Source organism: Epinephelus lanceolatus, chromosome 6 (assembly GCF_041903045.1).
Source record: "Epinephelus lanceolatus isolate andai-2023 chromosome 6, ASM4190304v1, whole genome shotgun sequence".
In the NCBI taxonomy this organism is placed as follows: Eukaryota; Metazoa; Chordata; class Actinopteri; order Perciformes; family Serranidae; genus Epinephelus; species Epinephelus lanceolatus.
The window spans coordinates 11856750-11874224 of record NC_135739.1 but is presented as its reverse complement, the minus strand read 5'-3'; the positions used below and the strand labels follow the sequence as shown (position 1 = coordinate 11874224).

General features: G+C 41.5%; 1 protein-coding gene across 2 annotated transcripts in view; it reads left to right on the top strand.

Annotated features, from left to right (window-relative positions):
- Window positions 1–4575: 4575 nt before the first annotated feature.
- LOC117253646 (uncharacterized) overlaps window positions 4576–17475 on the top strand; it is a 33215-nt gene continuing 20315 nt past the window's right edge. The window contains exons 1-2 of one of the 2 annotated variants that reach the window (XM_078168630.1): window positions 4576–4722; window positions 17175–17326. In XM_078168630.1, the coding sequence (XP_078024756.1) occupies window positions 4671–4722; window positions 17175–17326 (204 nt within the window). In that variant the 5' untranslated portion in view covers window positions 4576–4670. Of the gene's footprint in view, window positions 4723–9002; window positions 9130–17174; window positions 17327–17475 lie in introns of those variants that run through there. The other variant, XM_033621222.2, reaches the window with a different exon arrangement.

The following is a 17475-nucleotide window of genomic DNA, read 5'->3' as shown; positions in this document are numbered from 1 at the left end:
ACGGCAGATCTGTGCAGACGCGCGAGCGGCAGGAGCGGAGCGGCGGTCTTTTGCGTGCTATGACTCATAACCGGAGCGGTGAGGCGTGTAATTGCTTCAGCCTCAATGACTGAGACATCGGGCTGAGAAAAGAGGAAGAATCCGCGCGCGCGCGCGCGCGCGCACACACACACACACACACACACACACACACACACACACACACACAGGTGTGTTTCTGCAGCACATACACACCTGTGAGGCTTCATTCTCCAGGAATGCCGCATCATGACAGTGTTTGGATGTGAACAGAGCTGAAAACACACCTAAGTAATTATTCATGACAAAATAAGCTGATGCCAGTTTTGATCGTTGCTGATAATTTGATATCAGCTGCGAAAATACGAAGAGATATTTGCCGCACTGTGATGTCACAAAGTGCATTTACTCATGTGTGTACTTAAAGGTCCAGTGTGGAAGATATAAGATTATTGATCATATGTGTTTTGGGTCTCTTTGCAGTTCCTTGGCATCTCTTTGTCATTTTGAATCTCTTCCTGGTTAGTTTGTGTTCATTTGAGTGACATTTTGCAGGTGAAGGCCAGGAGGGCCCTGGGGGGCCTGTGCCCAGTAGCCCATTCAGTAATCCATCCATGCATCTACCATCCCCTCCACCTCCTGATGACAAAGTCAGCTCATACATACTACATAACTTTAGAAACGCTGATATCAAATTAGGGCGGCACGGTGTTGCAGTGGTTAACACCATCGCCTCACAGCAAGAGGGTTCCTGGTTCCTTCCCGGTTGCATGTTTTCACTGTGTCAGTGTGGGTTTTCTCCAGGTACTCCAGCTTCCTCCCACAGTCCAAAGACACGCAGGTTAATTGGTGACTCTAAATTGTCAGTAGGTGTGAATGTGAGTGTGAATAGTTGTCTGTCTCTATGTTTTAAATGAATATGATGACAGAATATTTACTGGAGAAAACCCACTCTGACACAGGGAGAACATGCAACCTCCGCACAGAAGGGCTCCTCCACCCTGGGTTTGACCCCACCACCCTGGGGTTTGAGCCAGGAGCCCTTTTGCTGTGAGGCGACAATGCTTAATAACTGTGATGAATTAGTAATAATGAGATTAAACAAACATTGTGAAGGTCACTTGAGGCTCTGGACCATTAACAGACCAAACAATCAACTGATTCATCGAGAGAATAATCAGCAGATTAATCCAGAATGAAAACAATCATTATTTAATAACCGGGAAGAACACCACCTGTGGTTCTGACTCCTGAATGTGTCAGTTCTGCTGGTGTCCAGAAGGTGGTGCTGTGACTCTATGTTTGTCCCCACCAGACTCCATGCAGTAAATTAACAATTTAAATCATCAGTCAGGTAGATGTGAGGTGTCAGTAAATATTCTGTCATCACATTCATTTAAAATTTTTGTCCAAAACATTTAACTCAAACAAACAGAAGAGTACAACTGTGTATTATGGAGCTAGATAGTGTTTTAAGTGAAGGCTGGATTACCAACTGTGGGCGCCAAAACAAATTGTTTATGGAATAATTAAAAACATATTAACTAAGTGTGGTCCTGTGTCATAAGTTTTTCTTAACATGCTTTAAAACCTTTTTCTTTTGTTTTCACAGCATTCTCATGGCTCATATACCCAAATAAAGTTGTATTCAATCAAATTTATACATGTAGTAGTACTGTAGCAGTATGTTTCTACAGTAGCCCAGAACGGACAAACCAAAAACTGGCATTTACATTAAGCAGTGTGCGAGTTACACCAGTTTGTAATGTGGAGCGGCTTTACTAGTTTTATTTGCAATTAGGTCACAAAATCTTTGGGAATTATTAGAAAAATAAGTCTTTTATTACATCCACCTTGTTTTTTTGAACATAATATTATAGTCTAATATATATCCATGTCTTACCTTTGGTAGTATTGTCTGGGCAACTAACCCCACATACTCGTACTCGTACTCGTCGTCCTCCGCTTATCCGGTCCGGGTCGCGGGGGCAGCAGCCTCAGCAAAGAAGCCCAGACAGTCCTCTCCCCAGCCACTTCCGTCAGCTCTTCCGCGGGAACCCCGAGGCGTTCCCAGGCCAGCCGGGTGATGTAATCCCTCCAGCCTGTCCTGGGCATAGGTCCTGGGGCCCCGAGGTCTCCTCCTGGTTGGACACGCCCGAAACACCTCCCAAGGGAGGTGTCCGGTAGTCATCCTTACCAGATGCCCGAACCACCTCAACCCCACATATCTTCGTAAAATTCCTTATGCTGCAAAAACGTTTCATTGGAATAGCAACTTGCTCCAAGTCACAGGCTGCAACCTCTCCTCTTTTCTTGAAATAGTCTTCAAATATGTACTTTTATTTTTAAAGTGAAGTGTATGGAGGCAAACTTACATGAAAGCTTAAATGAGTTTTAAAATTATTATTGTTTTTTTTTTGTCCAACAAACATCGACTTCCACCTGAGAGAGCGGTGTTCACGTCCCGTATGTTTCTAAAGCCAAACCCTGTTCTTCGCAGTGTTGTACTGACATAGTGCTTTTATTTTGAAAGAGACTGTAAGTGAACGTTCCTGTGAAAACGGAAGTGTATCTTGAAAGAAAATAACTTGATATGGTGTCCCAGAACGGCAACAACCAACGCACCCAGGGTACCTTGTATGTCGTATGTGGACGTGGAAAGTCCGCGACCAAAACATCGATATGTGACGAGGTCGGAGTGAGAATGTGTTGCCTTGTAAAAACGTCCTTAACGATGAACACTAAAGCAATTTTTACCAGGAGAAATTTCAGAAATCCCCCCCAAATCTTACACACTTCACCTTTACATACATAAAATAAAATCTCTATCGATCACAAATACACACTGAACGCAACACAAAACAAACCTTAACACTAATGCCTGGGCTACGCTGCACGTGTAAGAAACACATGTGCATCATTGAACCTGTTGCTTGTCTTTTCAGTGCCTGTGTCAACAGGTTAGAGTGGCCACACTGCCTGCGTGAGCAGTGCTGCTCAGGCACAGAACATCATGTGATGATTTTGGTTCCTGTGGTAGGCTATGTTTTTGTGTTTGCTCTCTCTCCCTCCCCTCTTTTCTGTTCTGCAGTGCAGGTGTGTGTCAGGGGGTGTGGCTGGCTTCTCCTGCAGCAGCAGATGAGGCACACCTGTCTTCACTCACCTCATCTTCCTGTCTACAAAAGCCTGGTCTTCACTCCACTATGCTGCCAGATAATTCTGTCATGTTCGGTAGAGCTCTGTGTTCTTACATTTTGTATCTTGTGATCAACTTGTTGCATAGCCGTATTTTTGCTGCCTGTTCTTCTAGTGTTGCTAGAGTTCTTTTGAACTTACCTGTAGTTTTTTCCTGTTGTGTTCAGGTCGTCCTTTGTGCCTCACCGTGCGCCTGAGTTTTTCAATCCATCCTTCGGTGAATATTCTACGAGCCAGCCAGCTCCCTGCCTCCACTGCCTGCTCTTTTGTTTTTTCGTGTTATTAATAAACCTTTTTTTGTTACTTACCTGCATCAGTATCTGCTCTGGGGTCCAAACAAAACCTGAACCTAACACATCAGATAAGGAGGCTCACTGATTTTGTCCATGTGACTCAAAAACAGACAGTGAATAGGTCTTTTGATAATCATATTGGCATCACGCCATCACACCATTACTCACCACAGTTTCAATGTCTAATGACTCACAGACATTAAGGAATATAAATATTTGTTTTAATCATTACACTTCTTTTTTTGGCATCCAACAGAACTTAGACTATTATTATATACATGGACGTATACTTCAACTCCATTACATTTCAGAGGGATACGTTGTGCTTTTTGCTGTCGTTTACTGAGAATACTCTGTATTTTTACTGTTTATACTTCACATAAAACTAAGAATACTTCTGATGCTTTTACTGCATGAGGCTGAGAACACTTCTGATACATGTAGCTACTGTAAAACTGTTAACAGGACACCTCCAAGTGCAAACAAGGTCAATCATGACTCTCTCTGTGATGCATTTTTTATCCATGGACTTTTTATATTTGTGAAACTTTCCTCAAGCAGACAAAAGCAATTTAAATGAATGAAAATAACAGTAAAAATAAAAGTGTACAGCAACTAAGGTGACACGTCGGTTCTGCTGATACTTTTAGGCTACATGAAGCTGATAGTGGGCACGTTTGCCCTATTGCTGATACTTAAACTGCATTTCGCTCATAATATTTCTGTACTTTTACTTGGCAATCAATTATGAATGCAGCACTTCTCTTGTAAAACCTTACCTGGAGTATTTTTGGTTTGTTGAGTGGGTACTTTTACTGAAGTAAAGCATTTTTATACTTTTTCCAACACTGACTCAAAAACACTAGGCTAAAAGTGAGCATAAGCTCCGCTTTCACTTTCATCACTGCTGGGACTCCACATGAAAAAATAAAAATTTCTTTGGAGTTCCCCCGACCTATGCAGGGAGGTGCTCCCCTCATGGGAGTCCCCGGCTTGAGGCGGGTCTATTTAAGTTTGGTAAATGCGGAACAAAGGCATCATAAGAAAACCGCTGCGACGTGAGAGAGCACGCTCCGATCGTCCTCATTATTATTTTAAATTTTTTAATCACTAAAAGTAGTGTGTTATCAGGGAGACTCCTCCACAGTCTGTACTCGTGTCATCATGAACCTGACGGGGAACTGTTGGATCTCTTGGAGTTTTTTTCTCATCACCGGTAAGCTCATATTTCTGCAGACATAACGAGCCCAGAGGCAGCTGAATCTTAACTCATGTCGTGTTGGCAGCACTGTTAGCTGAATAAATGTCAGAGATCAGAGTTTAAAGCCTGACCAGGGACAAAGACTGCAAATTAGCTGAAACTAGATGTCTTATATGCATGCAATTTTCCCATTTTTTGTGGCAATGTTGTGACCAACTTCTAAGTGGTCGTGACCATCAGGTCAGTGGTCGTGACCAGCGGCTCAGTGGTCGTAACCAGCTGCTCAGTGGTCGGGACCATCAGGTCAGTGGTCGGGACCAGCTGCTCAGTGGTCGGGACCATCAGGTCAGTGGTCGTGACCAGCGGCTCAGTGGTCGGGACCATCAGGTCAGTGGTCGTGACCAGCGGCTCAGTGGTCGTGACCAGCGGCTCAGTGGTCGGGACCATCAGGTCAGTGGTTGTGACCAGCGGCTCAGTGGTCGGAACCATCAGGTCAGTGGTTGTGACCAGCGGCTCAGTGGTCGGAACCATCAGGTCAGTGGTCGGGACCAGCTGCTCAGTGGTCGGGACCATCAGGTCAGTGGTCGTGACCAGCGGCTCAGTGGTCGGGACCATCAGGTCAGTGGTCGTGACCAGCGGCTCAGTGGTCGGGACCATCAGGTCAGTGGTCGTGACCAGCGGCTCAGTGGTCGGGACCATCAGGTCAGTGGTCGTGACCAGCGGCTCAGTGGTCGGAACCATCAGGTCAGTGGTTGTGACCAGCGGCTCAGTGGTCGGAACCATCAGGTCAGTGGTTGTGACCAGCGGCTCAGTGGTCGGAACCATCAGGTCAGTGGTTGTGACCAGCGGCTCAGTGGTCGGAACCATCAGGTCAGTGGTCGGGACCAGCGGCTCAGTGGTCGTAACCAGCTGCTCAGTGGTCGGGACCATCAGGTCAGTGGTTGGGACCAGCTGCTCAGTGGTCGGGACCATCAGGTCAGTGGTCGTGACCAGCGGCTCAGTGGTCGTAACCAGCTGCTCAGTGGTCGGGACCATCAGGTCAGTGGTCGGGACCATCAGGTCAGTGGTTGCGACCAGCTGCTCAGTGGTCGGGACCATCAGGTCAGTGGTTGGGACCAGCTGCTCAGTGGTCGGGACCATCAGGTCCGTGTTAGGGACCATCTGGTCCCGACCACTGAGCAGCTGGTCACGACCAGTATCTTGGACCACTGGTTCATATAAAAACAGCTAAATAAAATAGAGACTCATACTGTGCAGAGAAAGAGAGGGGGAGTCACGAACTGCAATATTACAGTGCAACAATAAAGAATATGCATAATATAGTATATTTGACAGACAAAAGATTGTGATTTTTTTTTTTAAATGTTTACTTAACAGGGACAATACGTAGGCTACAACATTGCCACAAAAAATGGGAAAATGGCATGCATATAAGACATCTAGTTTCAGCTAATTTGCAGTCTTTGTCCCTGGTCAGGCTTTAAACTCTGATCTCTGACATTTATTCAGCTAACAGTGCTGCCAACACGACATGAGAAGGGAGAAGGTGTATTAAAAATACAAAAATCACCTCACGGACCACTCATTAACTGATCCAGACAACAAACAGACCACAAGGAACACAGGACAGATCACTGAGGAGCTGGTCGCGACAAGCGACCACTGGTCCGTGCCAGACCACTGAATTGGCTACAACCCCTGCTGAAGAGTTACTTAAGCCAAAGTATAGAATCAGCAAAAAAGTAATTGAAGTACTATGAGTAAAAATACTCTTTATGCAGAAAGGCTCATTTTAAAGTGTTATATTATTACAGATATGTTTTTAATCACGGATAGATTTTAACATTTAAGTTTTTTGTCCGTAAAAAAGTACTCAAATCAATATGAAGTAAGGGACTGGTCATTATTTATGAGGGGGAGGGATGGTGCAAAAAGAGGGAGGCATGTCAAATTAGTTTTTAGGCACTGGGAAGGGATTAAAGTTTTTTTTTTTAAATCTTGGCTTAGAGGAGGGGCATACAACGTTACATGGCTGGATTATGTAATTATTTTACCACTGATTTCTGTTAAAAAAAAAAAAAAAACATGCCTTCTGAATTTTGGTGATTTTCCAAATTTTGGCAGATAGATAGATAATCATCTTTGGAGATAGATTTTGGTGATTTTTATGGCCAGGATATATTATAAAATTATTATATATTAGAAAATGTATAAAATATATTAAATTTTGGCTACTTTGTAGCCAAATTGTGTGATTTTTTTTAATTCAGGACATTTTTTTCTATAAAAATGGCTAAAATGACACCATTGATCACAGCCAGAAACTGAAAAAAGAAAAAAAAAAATATTGTTGGATTTAAAAAAAAAAATGAAAAAGTTCTTGGACACATCATATGTGCAAATACAGCTTTAAATGTCTGGATTCTGTATTTATTTTACCACTGATTTATAAAGAAAACACACCTTCGCAATCAGTTTTGGAGATACATTTTTGGCAATTTTCATAGACAAAATATATTATACATTTATGAAATTTATAAAATATAACATTTTGGCTATTTTATGACCTTTTTTAAAATTCATTTTTTTCTTCTATAAAAATCAAATCACCAGAAACTGTGAAAACAGAAGTTATTGTTGAAGTTTCAAATTTCCAGCTGTCCTTGGACACATCGTGTGCACTAAATGTTTCTGTCAGAAAAAAAAATCTGATTTTACTATGACATTTCAATAAATTCACCTTATTCTACGTCTTATTAAATATTAATACATAAGTAAATCATTTGCACAAACTAACCATTTGCAAAAGAGTGAAAAATCAAGTTTTTTTTCAATCCCAGGACTTCATCTTCAACTTTTAAATATTTAAGAGTAAATCAGAAATGTAATTGTTAATTTATGGTGGAGGGAGGGTCATTAATTTCCCACCAGTCACTCAGGGAGACTCAATGAAAAATATTTGTAGTGCCAGAGAGGGTAAAAAAAAAAAAAAAAAGACAAAAAGAAAAGAAAAAATAAAGTCCCACCCCAGCCACCAACCTCCTCTGATGAGTAAAGAACAGTCCCTAAAAAAGAGCTGTGGTTGTGTCGAAGCAGGAAAGTAGCATCAAAAGTAGATAGGGCCCAGTAAATGTGCTCACCTCCACCTCTGGAAAGCGGCACAAAGAGATCATATTTACAGCCAAATATAGCAATCATGTGTTCTCTGACCGATCCTAATACCTCCAAAAGTCTTAAGGCAGGGACTTTCCACTTGGCATTAAGAAAAGGAGCACAAGGGAATGTGTAGCCTATGTGTATAAAGAAATCATCTTGTTGTGCGTTCGTTTCGAACTCGGACGTCGGAAATTCCCAGTTCTCAGTCTGAGGTTTAAACTCAAACACACCCTGAGATCACTCGGAAACTCTGAGCATCCGTATCAACCCCGACTTACGAAAAGGTGGCTGTCGGTCACATACATGGTGAGTAAACACTCTGCTACTGTTTATAGCAATTCTATCTTATTTGTTTTACATTAGGCCAGCTTCATCTGCAGCTTTCATCAGCTGCATGATGGTTTTGAAGCTGTCTATACTCCGAAAGTGCAACTGGGTAACAAAGGCTTTCTTGCGGGCATGTTTTTTTTCCGACTTGCCCAACCAGAGTCATCAACTAGAATGCAAAAACTGTTGTCAACTCGGAGGTGACGTCATTCCGACTTCCCACTTCCGACCTCCGAGTACAAAACGAACGCACCACAACAGCCTGACAACACTTCTCTGTCTCTCCTCTTGGTGGTGCTGCGACTCTTCTTTACACCTGTGCCAACCAGGATTGGCAGGTGCAGAAAAATAATGTAGACCTAATATTCCACCTGACTTACAGTGGAGGTAAATGATGCACTTTTTACTGCACTACATTAATAATTCAGCTTTTTTAGATTCCACTTTTCCATCCAGCACCTGTCCAGTGTTGATGGTGACTGCTTGTGATGAAATGTTCCTTTATGTGCTGAGAAAGTTCTCCTACTTCTTCCTTAAACATCTGCAGCAGGAATATGCAGCCACAAACATCAGCAGGGGACAGTTTACTGCCACATACTGACTCTCACTTCTGTTTATACTTTAATACTTTCAGTGGAGACAAGTTTGAAATGCAGGACTTTTACTTGTAGTGGAGTATTTTATTTTATTTTTTTACAGTGTGGTGTTTGCAGGATAAGTGTACTGAAAGTGATGAAGGGAAAGCAAAAACGAAATTCGGGCGGAAACGTATGATCTCTCGATAGCGGTTACATCACGAGGCTATAAAAAGCCCAATGCGGAAATAGTCCCTCAGAAAAACGCCGATGCCGTGCGAAACAACACCAATGAAATCTCAGTCCGCCAACATGAAGCTTAACTACATTAACTGGATTTTTTTCCCTATTATCATCTACTATGGTAAGTTCATCACAAACTGTGTCTCTTCACATCGCTGAGCTGAAGCGCTCAAACCAAACTCCATTATGAATTCATGCACTTTAAGATTCGGCTGTTGAATCAGACTGTATGGGTGCTGCTGTCGGTCAAATGCAAATCTATAAATGTATCCGCATGAGTAAAATCACGATAAAGGCGGATGAGGACGCTTTCTCCACACACACGGCTACCGCATGAAAGCTAATAGTAGTTGTCACACTCAGTTAAAGTGCGCACTTGTGTCTGTCGCCTGACGGTGGGTGGGGGGGTTTCCAGCTGCTGCTGTTGAAGAACTTAGAGGCTAAACATGCTGTAAAATATTAATTACCACAACAACATGCTTTGTGGTTTGTTTTACAGGATCCATTCATCGTTTTTATGAGCTTTGATACTCTAATTCAGTTACATGATGTACGTTTAAACAAGTTAGTATTATTATTCTTGTGAATGGCTCTGTTAAATATTCCTAAAAGGCAGAAGAGCTGGTGTTTGGGGTTTTCCATCTGATCGAGGAGCTGCAGAGCTGGTCACGTGACAGATAAGCGGTTGGGTGTCATTCCTGATAGTACTATGTGATGTAAACTCGCTGTGCTCAGCGGACATTATAAACGTGTAACCACTGGCTGCAGAGAGACTTGTCTTTAAAGGGAAGAGTTCTGCTTTCAAAGACAGAGGGAATCACACGTCTAACCTATGCTGCTCAGTCTTTACATGTTGATAACACAACTTGCAAATCAATTGATAAAATGTTACACATTTTTTTATGGAAAAACAAAACCCACTGCTTAAGAAAATCTGTCACTTTAAACTCCTATGACAAAGGTGGTTTGAATTTTATTGTTTTTGGCGCACTTTATAATACCTTCAAGATAAATTGGATCAAAAAATATTTGAAAAATCCCACATCTATTTGGAATTTCATCTCATATCATGTGTTCTCAAATTTGGGCGGCCTTAATTTCTTGTTGCTCTGCAATTATAGCATTCCAAAAATACCACTGAAACTTTCTCACTGTCATCAGCAGGTTCTTTTAGCGTGGACATTGATTTACAAACACAATTTTTCTCCGCAGAGTTGCTTCATCTGGAACAACTGTAACATTGTTTACAAAAACAAATCAATTTTTTTGGATAAATGGTTTAACAACGGAATTGTTTTGGTTAGTCAATTGTTCAAAAAAGACGGACTGTTGTATAATTACTCTGAATTTCTTATGAGATATAATGTACCAATAACACCTAGAGAATTTTCAGTGGTATTTGACGCTACTCCATCTGGCCTGTACATGTTATTCAGGTACTCTGACAGCTCTCCTCCCTTATCATTCAATCCTCCTGATGTGTCACAGTCTTCTCTCGGTAGTGTTTGCTTTTCATCTGGTAAGCTTCTGAACCCCAGAATAAGAGCCATGTTTCAGGATGGCCAAGTTTCTGTCCCACCAGCGACATTTTATTGGGCCAATTTCGTGTCTGATATTGAGTGGAAAAAAGTTTGGACGTTACCACAAAGATTTTTTTTAACAAACAAAGTCAAAGAGATCTCATTTAAATTGATACACAAATTCTACCCTACAAAACAATATTTATCAAAATTTAAGAATGGTATAGATGTTAATTGTTCTTTCTGCCAAAAGCATCCTGAAACATGCACTCACTTATTTTGGTCATGTGAATTCACTTATAAATTCTGGAGGGACTTCCACAAGTTTATTGCTGACTCTGTCTTTTCTGATTTTCACCTTTACTATAAGAATGTTATTTTTGGTTTTAATAATTTTATTCACAAGGATAGTGATGCTTTCTTTTTTATAAATTCTTTTTTATAAAGGGGAAAAAAAAAAAAAGACATTATAAACGTGTGGCATCCATTTTAACATGGGCCAAGTTTCTTTAACAGACTCTTAAGAGTATTTTAGTTTTGAGCCTACAGGTTAAATCCAACTTCCTTGTATAAAACCTCCAATTAAAGCTCCAGTGTGTAGGATTTACGGGTTGTATCAGCAGAAATGAAATTTAATATAATAAGTGTGTTTCCTTTAGTGTAAAATCACCTGAAAATAAGAATTGTTTTGTTACCATTGAATGAGACCTTTATATCTACATAGGGAGCAGGTCCTTGTCTATGGAGGGCGCCATGTTTCTACAGTAGCCCACAAAAGACACACCAAACACTGCCTTTAGATAGGGGCATTCGTGTTTTCGCTTTTTTGCGCTGCCCACTGTAGTTAGCCTGACTGCAATGACCAGTGTCGGAGTTACACTGGTTTGTAACGTGAAACTGGTTCAGCCACCTCTGTGGATAATTCAGCTCCTGGTAAAAACCTCCTGAACACCTGGATCAGAAAAAGGTGTGCACATAATATTGTGTTGTGGGCGAGCCCCGAGATGCCAGAGTGTCAGAGATGCACTGATTCGTATAATAAATCTGCTTTATTCAGTGTTTTTACTGGTTTTAGTTTGTTGTTTTAAAGAGGAGGAGACCTGTGTTCAGCTCCTGAACAATGAACACTGAAGGAATTCTAGCCAGGGGAAGTTTTTCAGCAGGTTGCAACCTGCAATTCACTGCTAGATGCCACCACCTTGCTTTCATCTACAGTTCTGTTTTCTTCTGCATCCCACCATCACCACCTTGCACTTGAACTTTTCTCACCGTGTGTGCCAAAAGCTGCCTGACAGCACCACCCCCTGTTGTAAATAGCAAAGTATATGTTCCTGTGTTCAGGCGCTGACGGGCAAAAATAACTGCAAATAGAAAGGTTTCTATATTTCATATTTAAGAGCAGACTGGAATCTAAATCTCAATGTGAAGTTTCACTTCCTGCGCTCTAGGCCTGACTGAGCAACACCATATAACAAATGTCTTTTGAAGGCTGTGAGTGAGAGTTCACACATTCAGTCTCGCACCAAATATTGATGTATTCAGTGTGTCAGATTTAGGGAGATGTAGTGGCATCTAGCGGTGAGGATTGCAGATTGCTTCAGTGATTTCGTCAGCGTTCATTGTTCAGGAGGTTTTTTACCGGGAGCACTAGTCTCGGTGCCATGTCTGAAGGGTTACTGTTGGTTCAAGAGGTACTATACTGCGAGTGTTTGGTGGAAACGGGGCTTTTGATCCGTCCCTTCTGTCTTACGGCTTCCTCATTTGAATGACAGAGTACCACCGTCTGCTGCTATGGAGAGTTATTTCTTCTCACGCAGGTGCAGAACGTACATGCCAGTCAGCCATTGACTGTAATCTTTGAGGCGTGCTCAAGATAACTTTTTGGCAGAGACACACCAAACTGCTACTGTCAGTTTGGTGTGTCTGGGCCTTGAGGTAATAAAAACACGATTCTTATTGTTGGGTGATTTCACACTGATGAAAACAGACTTATTATATTTCTGCTGAGAGTTCCCTCTAAATCTACACCCTGGACCTGTAAATCATTTATTCATGTTGGACGGTGTGTTAAACCAGCACTGTTCATTTTAAGATAAAGCTGACAGTCAGCTCTAACCTGATTTTATTTGAACAGTGAGAAATGTTTCCTCACACAACCTGATCTGTGGCATAAAGGTTAACAGTGTGTGACTGGATGATGTAATGTGGTGTGTATGTCTGTGTATGTGTGTGTGTGTTGTTAGGCTTCCTGGTTTTAGTTCTGTAAACAAACTAGTGGTGACTAAGTGAAAAAAAAGCGGGAAACCCATCTCGCCTCTGCTGATTATGGATGTGGCGAGCAGCTGACCTCACTCATTCATGTCTGTATAACGCTGCACATACCAAACCCATCAGCTGTTACACTGCAGCATCCATTCACAATGAGCTTACCATGATTTAATATAATAGGCTGAGCTTAAGAAATCTTACTGTGTCTATGAAATCTGAGTCAGACTGAGAAACCGGTTTCTGTGACTGCTACAGTAGGTTTTCATTTTCACGCCCTATGAGGTAATCTTTTCCACTACTCGTAAACAGACACCACATTTAGATAACTATTAAAGTGAAAGGCAAACAGTCCATAAATCTGTCGTCTCTAACAGAGCCTGCAGGTCTTTAGTTACTTAAAGAAAGATTTCACTGCTGTATGGATGCTCTTTCATAAAACTGGGCCGTCTCTGCAGTAAAAAGACACAAATAGTTTTGAAGTTGCTGCTACATGTACATGATAAGGCCGGGCGATATGGACAAATACTCATATCTTGATATTTACAGGCTGACTGGTGATACACGATATATATCGCGGTATTGTCATGAGATGGGCTACATGTTTTCAGTTGCAAGTCAAAGCCACATTTGAGATGTCTCAAGAAGTTTTATAAAAACAGACTGATCAAAATAAAATGCAAAGACAGAGATTTTAATCCCCTGTTTTAAAATATACAGCTGGACAACAGTTACACCTCCAAAACACTAGTCTAGTTTACTTGATTCAAAACACACATTAAACACACATTAAACATGGCTTAATAGAGACAATTTCAAACACAAGTACACAAATCAGCTTCACTATAATCTCTCAAGACAGATTCTGCAGTCTACATTGTAGAATCTGTCGGCAGCCCTGTGTGAAAGACGACTGGGGGGGGGGGGGGGGGGCTTTGAGTCTGAACAATGCTGCGCTTTAGCCAATCACAATGGAGGGGGCGCAGCTGAGACATGCAGGTGTCCCCAGGAAATGTGTACCTACAGAAACAGCAAGCTCCGCGTCCATAGCGCGTCCATAGCGACCGCTCCAGTAATGCCGTCTCGTCAATGTGAAAAAAAATATTTTTTCCAGCGGATGTCTTAGTTACAACATGATTGAGCTAACTGGAGCAGTTTCATGTCGTATCCGGCAACGGGAGGCTTTAAACAGATGACGTCCTGATGTTAGCTTTGCTAACTGTCCCTGTCAGCTGCAGCCACTGATGCTTTCTAGACATTGTGATTTCCCATAACTGAATAAATACCACACATAGCAACATAATACTGCTTTGCTAGCTCAATCATGTTGTAACTAAGATATCCGCTGGAAAAAATATTTTATTCACGGACCATTTATTGAGTTATTACCTTATTTTTATACAGTCTATGGTTATAGACAACGCCAACGGCTAACGTTAACAGCTAACGGTTAGCCCAGCTAATCTACGATAACCATATTAATTACAAAACGTGCACACAGAAATAGTAACGTTTGTTGAGTCATTGTGTTTATAGACTTAACAAACCTCAGATTAGTCTACACAGTGATATAGTGACGTGAACAATGTGATATATAGCTAAACTCTGCTGGTTTTCTACCCGAAGTATTTGTAAACTACGGCGATTCCCTGGCCGCACCGCCGGAAGTGAAGGGCGTGAGCGATAACCGAGGCCCCCGCACTTCCGTTAGTCGAAAAACTCCGGGCTGTGTCTCCAGAGGTAAAGGAAGAAATGGATTTCCAGATTGGCTTCACTATAACTCACAGCATTCACAGACAAACACTTGTCTTTATCTGGACAAATTTTCCCCACAAACATGCTAATGCTATTAGCACAAGCTAATGGCATTTTACATTCTATAAATTAGCCTAGCAGCTAGCAGACTTTTTCTCTACTCATATGAAGCCAGGGACAACAGCAACATTTAACAGAGGTAGCATTACACAATTTGGCTCCATTTCAACTCACAAGGTTCACTGACAAGGCTTTATTGTCTTCACAATTTATTGTCTCTTATCTGTGTAATTACAGTAAATAAAAGCTTTGATTCCACTGAGGGAAATGGTGTCAGCTTACAAAAATAGACAGGAGGTCTGCGTCAGCACGACACGTAGTTAAATTTCTGGGTAGGTGCATGTCAGGCTCTTCAAAGTGTTGCTGGAGAACTTGTGAGTGAATGAGGGGGCGGAGCTGTGCAGAGAGTGTGACAGAGGAGAGATACACACTGGTATACATCGTGTAACACAACTTGACCCTATATCATTATGAACTGTGTTGTCTAAATGTATATCTTACTTGAAAATATATCGATACATAGTCATTGTATCGACGCCCTACTACATGAGCAGAGAACACAGATGAAAGGGCTGTGGCATTGCTTTCGCTCAAGGGCTAGAAAACGTACAACTACCAGAATGCAGTGCATCCATGTTTTGAAGTTTGTAACTTCTTTGAAGCAACATCCATATTTCAAGAATTGTCATTTAAATATGAGTCCAGACAGACATGGGTATATACTGTAACTGTGACTATAGTGGTTTGCTGAGGCATTCAGCCGCGAGGCGGTGAGCCTGGTTTGTCACTGTGGTTCATTTCTGACATTTTACTCTCTGTTGTGTTTTTTATGTCTTGTGGTTGAACGTATCCGTCTACTGGATTCATTTACTGTTGGTTTGAGTCTGAACATGGAGTTTGTTAACAAATGGAAAACTGTCCTTTGACAGGCTGAGCTCCTAAATGTTTTAAAGGTCACCTTCTGCTCAGTGTGTTGAAAATAATCTCAGCCAAACACACTATTTCGCAACAGGTGAAAGCTGGGCACACCCTCACCAGGGAAAAGTCCGCAGACTCATCTGTTCACCTCAAATTCCTGAAGTCAAGGGAAATTCAGCAGTCTTAAAAATAACCTTACACAAAAGACAAAGCCACATTGACTCGTGCGGTCCTCCGTGTTTAAAAATTATTAAACGTGCCTCAGGCTGAAGTGTTCCTGTGGTAACAGCCGTTACTCCGTGTGTTTCAGTGATGTGCATTTAGTAATGACAGAATTAGTTATGGCATGACTCATCGCTAATCTCGACACTAGTTTTGCAGATAGTATTTATCTGCTGTCATGGAGTTAAATCTCTATGAATCATTTGTATTTTCTAAGTTTACCACGTGTTAAGTATGAAGGTGTAAAGTAGCTTGACCACGTGCTAATAAGTTCATTGTCGTGTCCAGGTGTGGACGTTTGTGCCAAATTTATCCGGGAAAAAATCCCTAAAGGTATTCTTAGAATACCTTGGAATAAATGTAGTCGAGTAAAAATGTAAAATATTTACCTGAGCAAATTACAAAGATTTCAAAAATGAACTAAAAATACTTTTCAACCAGCGGAGAAAAAAGTCTGCAGATGAGATTTTAAGAGTCAGAGTTGATTTATTAGTCAGAGGGGATTTTACAGAGTGTGTGAATTCTCATTATTACTCTGCAACTGTGACATGACTGGTGTGCACAGGCGTATGACAGCAGAGCGGTAAATCTAGTTATGTTAAATTAGTCCTGCTTTGACTCTTAAACTCTCCTTAATATACTTTAACATATTATTTTATTACCTGCTTATCCATCTACATACGTATATAAATGTACATGTACATGAGTTGTGTTTTTTTTGTTTCCACCTGGACCTTTATGCTCTGCCATTTCTCCTCTAATCATCACGCTGTAACCTGTGACAGGCTGTTATATATTCACACTGATTTAAAGAAACAATTTGTATTTCCTGATTTTTGCTGAGCAACAGTTTTGTGTGGAAGGAATTAAAGTCCTGTCCCAAATATAGGCCTGTTGATTTTAGTGATTTAAGCAAATAATAGCTCAGGCTGCTAACTGAAGTTTTACGGCATTTACTTGCATGATTTTCTTTTCATACATATTTCATGAGCACTGTTGGAGGAAGCGTAAGATCAAACGTTTTCATTGCTAACAAGTGCTGCTTCTTGTTGCGCACATGACAGTGATAAAACCTGAAAGCTGTTTCAACAGCTCGGAGGCTCTGAGGTCTGATTGAAACCACAGTCAGAGTTCATCTTCGCGGAGCCAAAGCTTATCTCACTGCTGACTTATCTCAGCTTTACTTAGCTCTGTTTACTGTTCATTCATACTGTACGGGCAGGGATCTGTTTAATACTCTCTTTATGTGATCATAAAAAAGCTCTTAATCACTTTTAAATCTGCTCACAGCCACACATGAAAGAGTTTAATGAACTTTATAAATACACTTTGACTGACCAGAAACTTAATCCCTCGTTATTATGTTATGGTTATGGAGCATGTGTCCGTCTGAGTTTACAGACTGTTGTTTTGTTGTCCATTACAGCTCTTGCAGATCTGATGGTCGCTGTGGCTGCAGCAGAATCTCAACACGCCCTAACCTGCAACGTCACCCAACTCCATGATGGTTCATTCCGCTACCAGCTGTCCCGACCCTCCAATTCAACCAAGTGTGAGACATGCTGGGAGGACCACAACGTAAGTCCTACACACTTTGCCCCAAATAGGTTTATTTGCAAACCTGTTTTCTGACAGCAGCGGGTCAGATCAGGTGATCACACAGCCACGAATTCTTGTCGACACAGTAGTTGTTTTTGTTCTTCTCCTCGTGCTGCTACCTTGTCGTG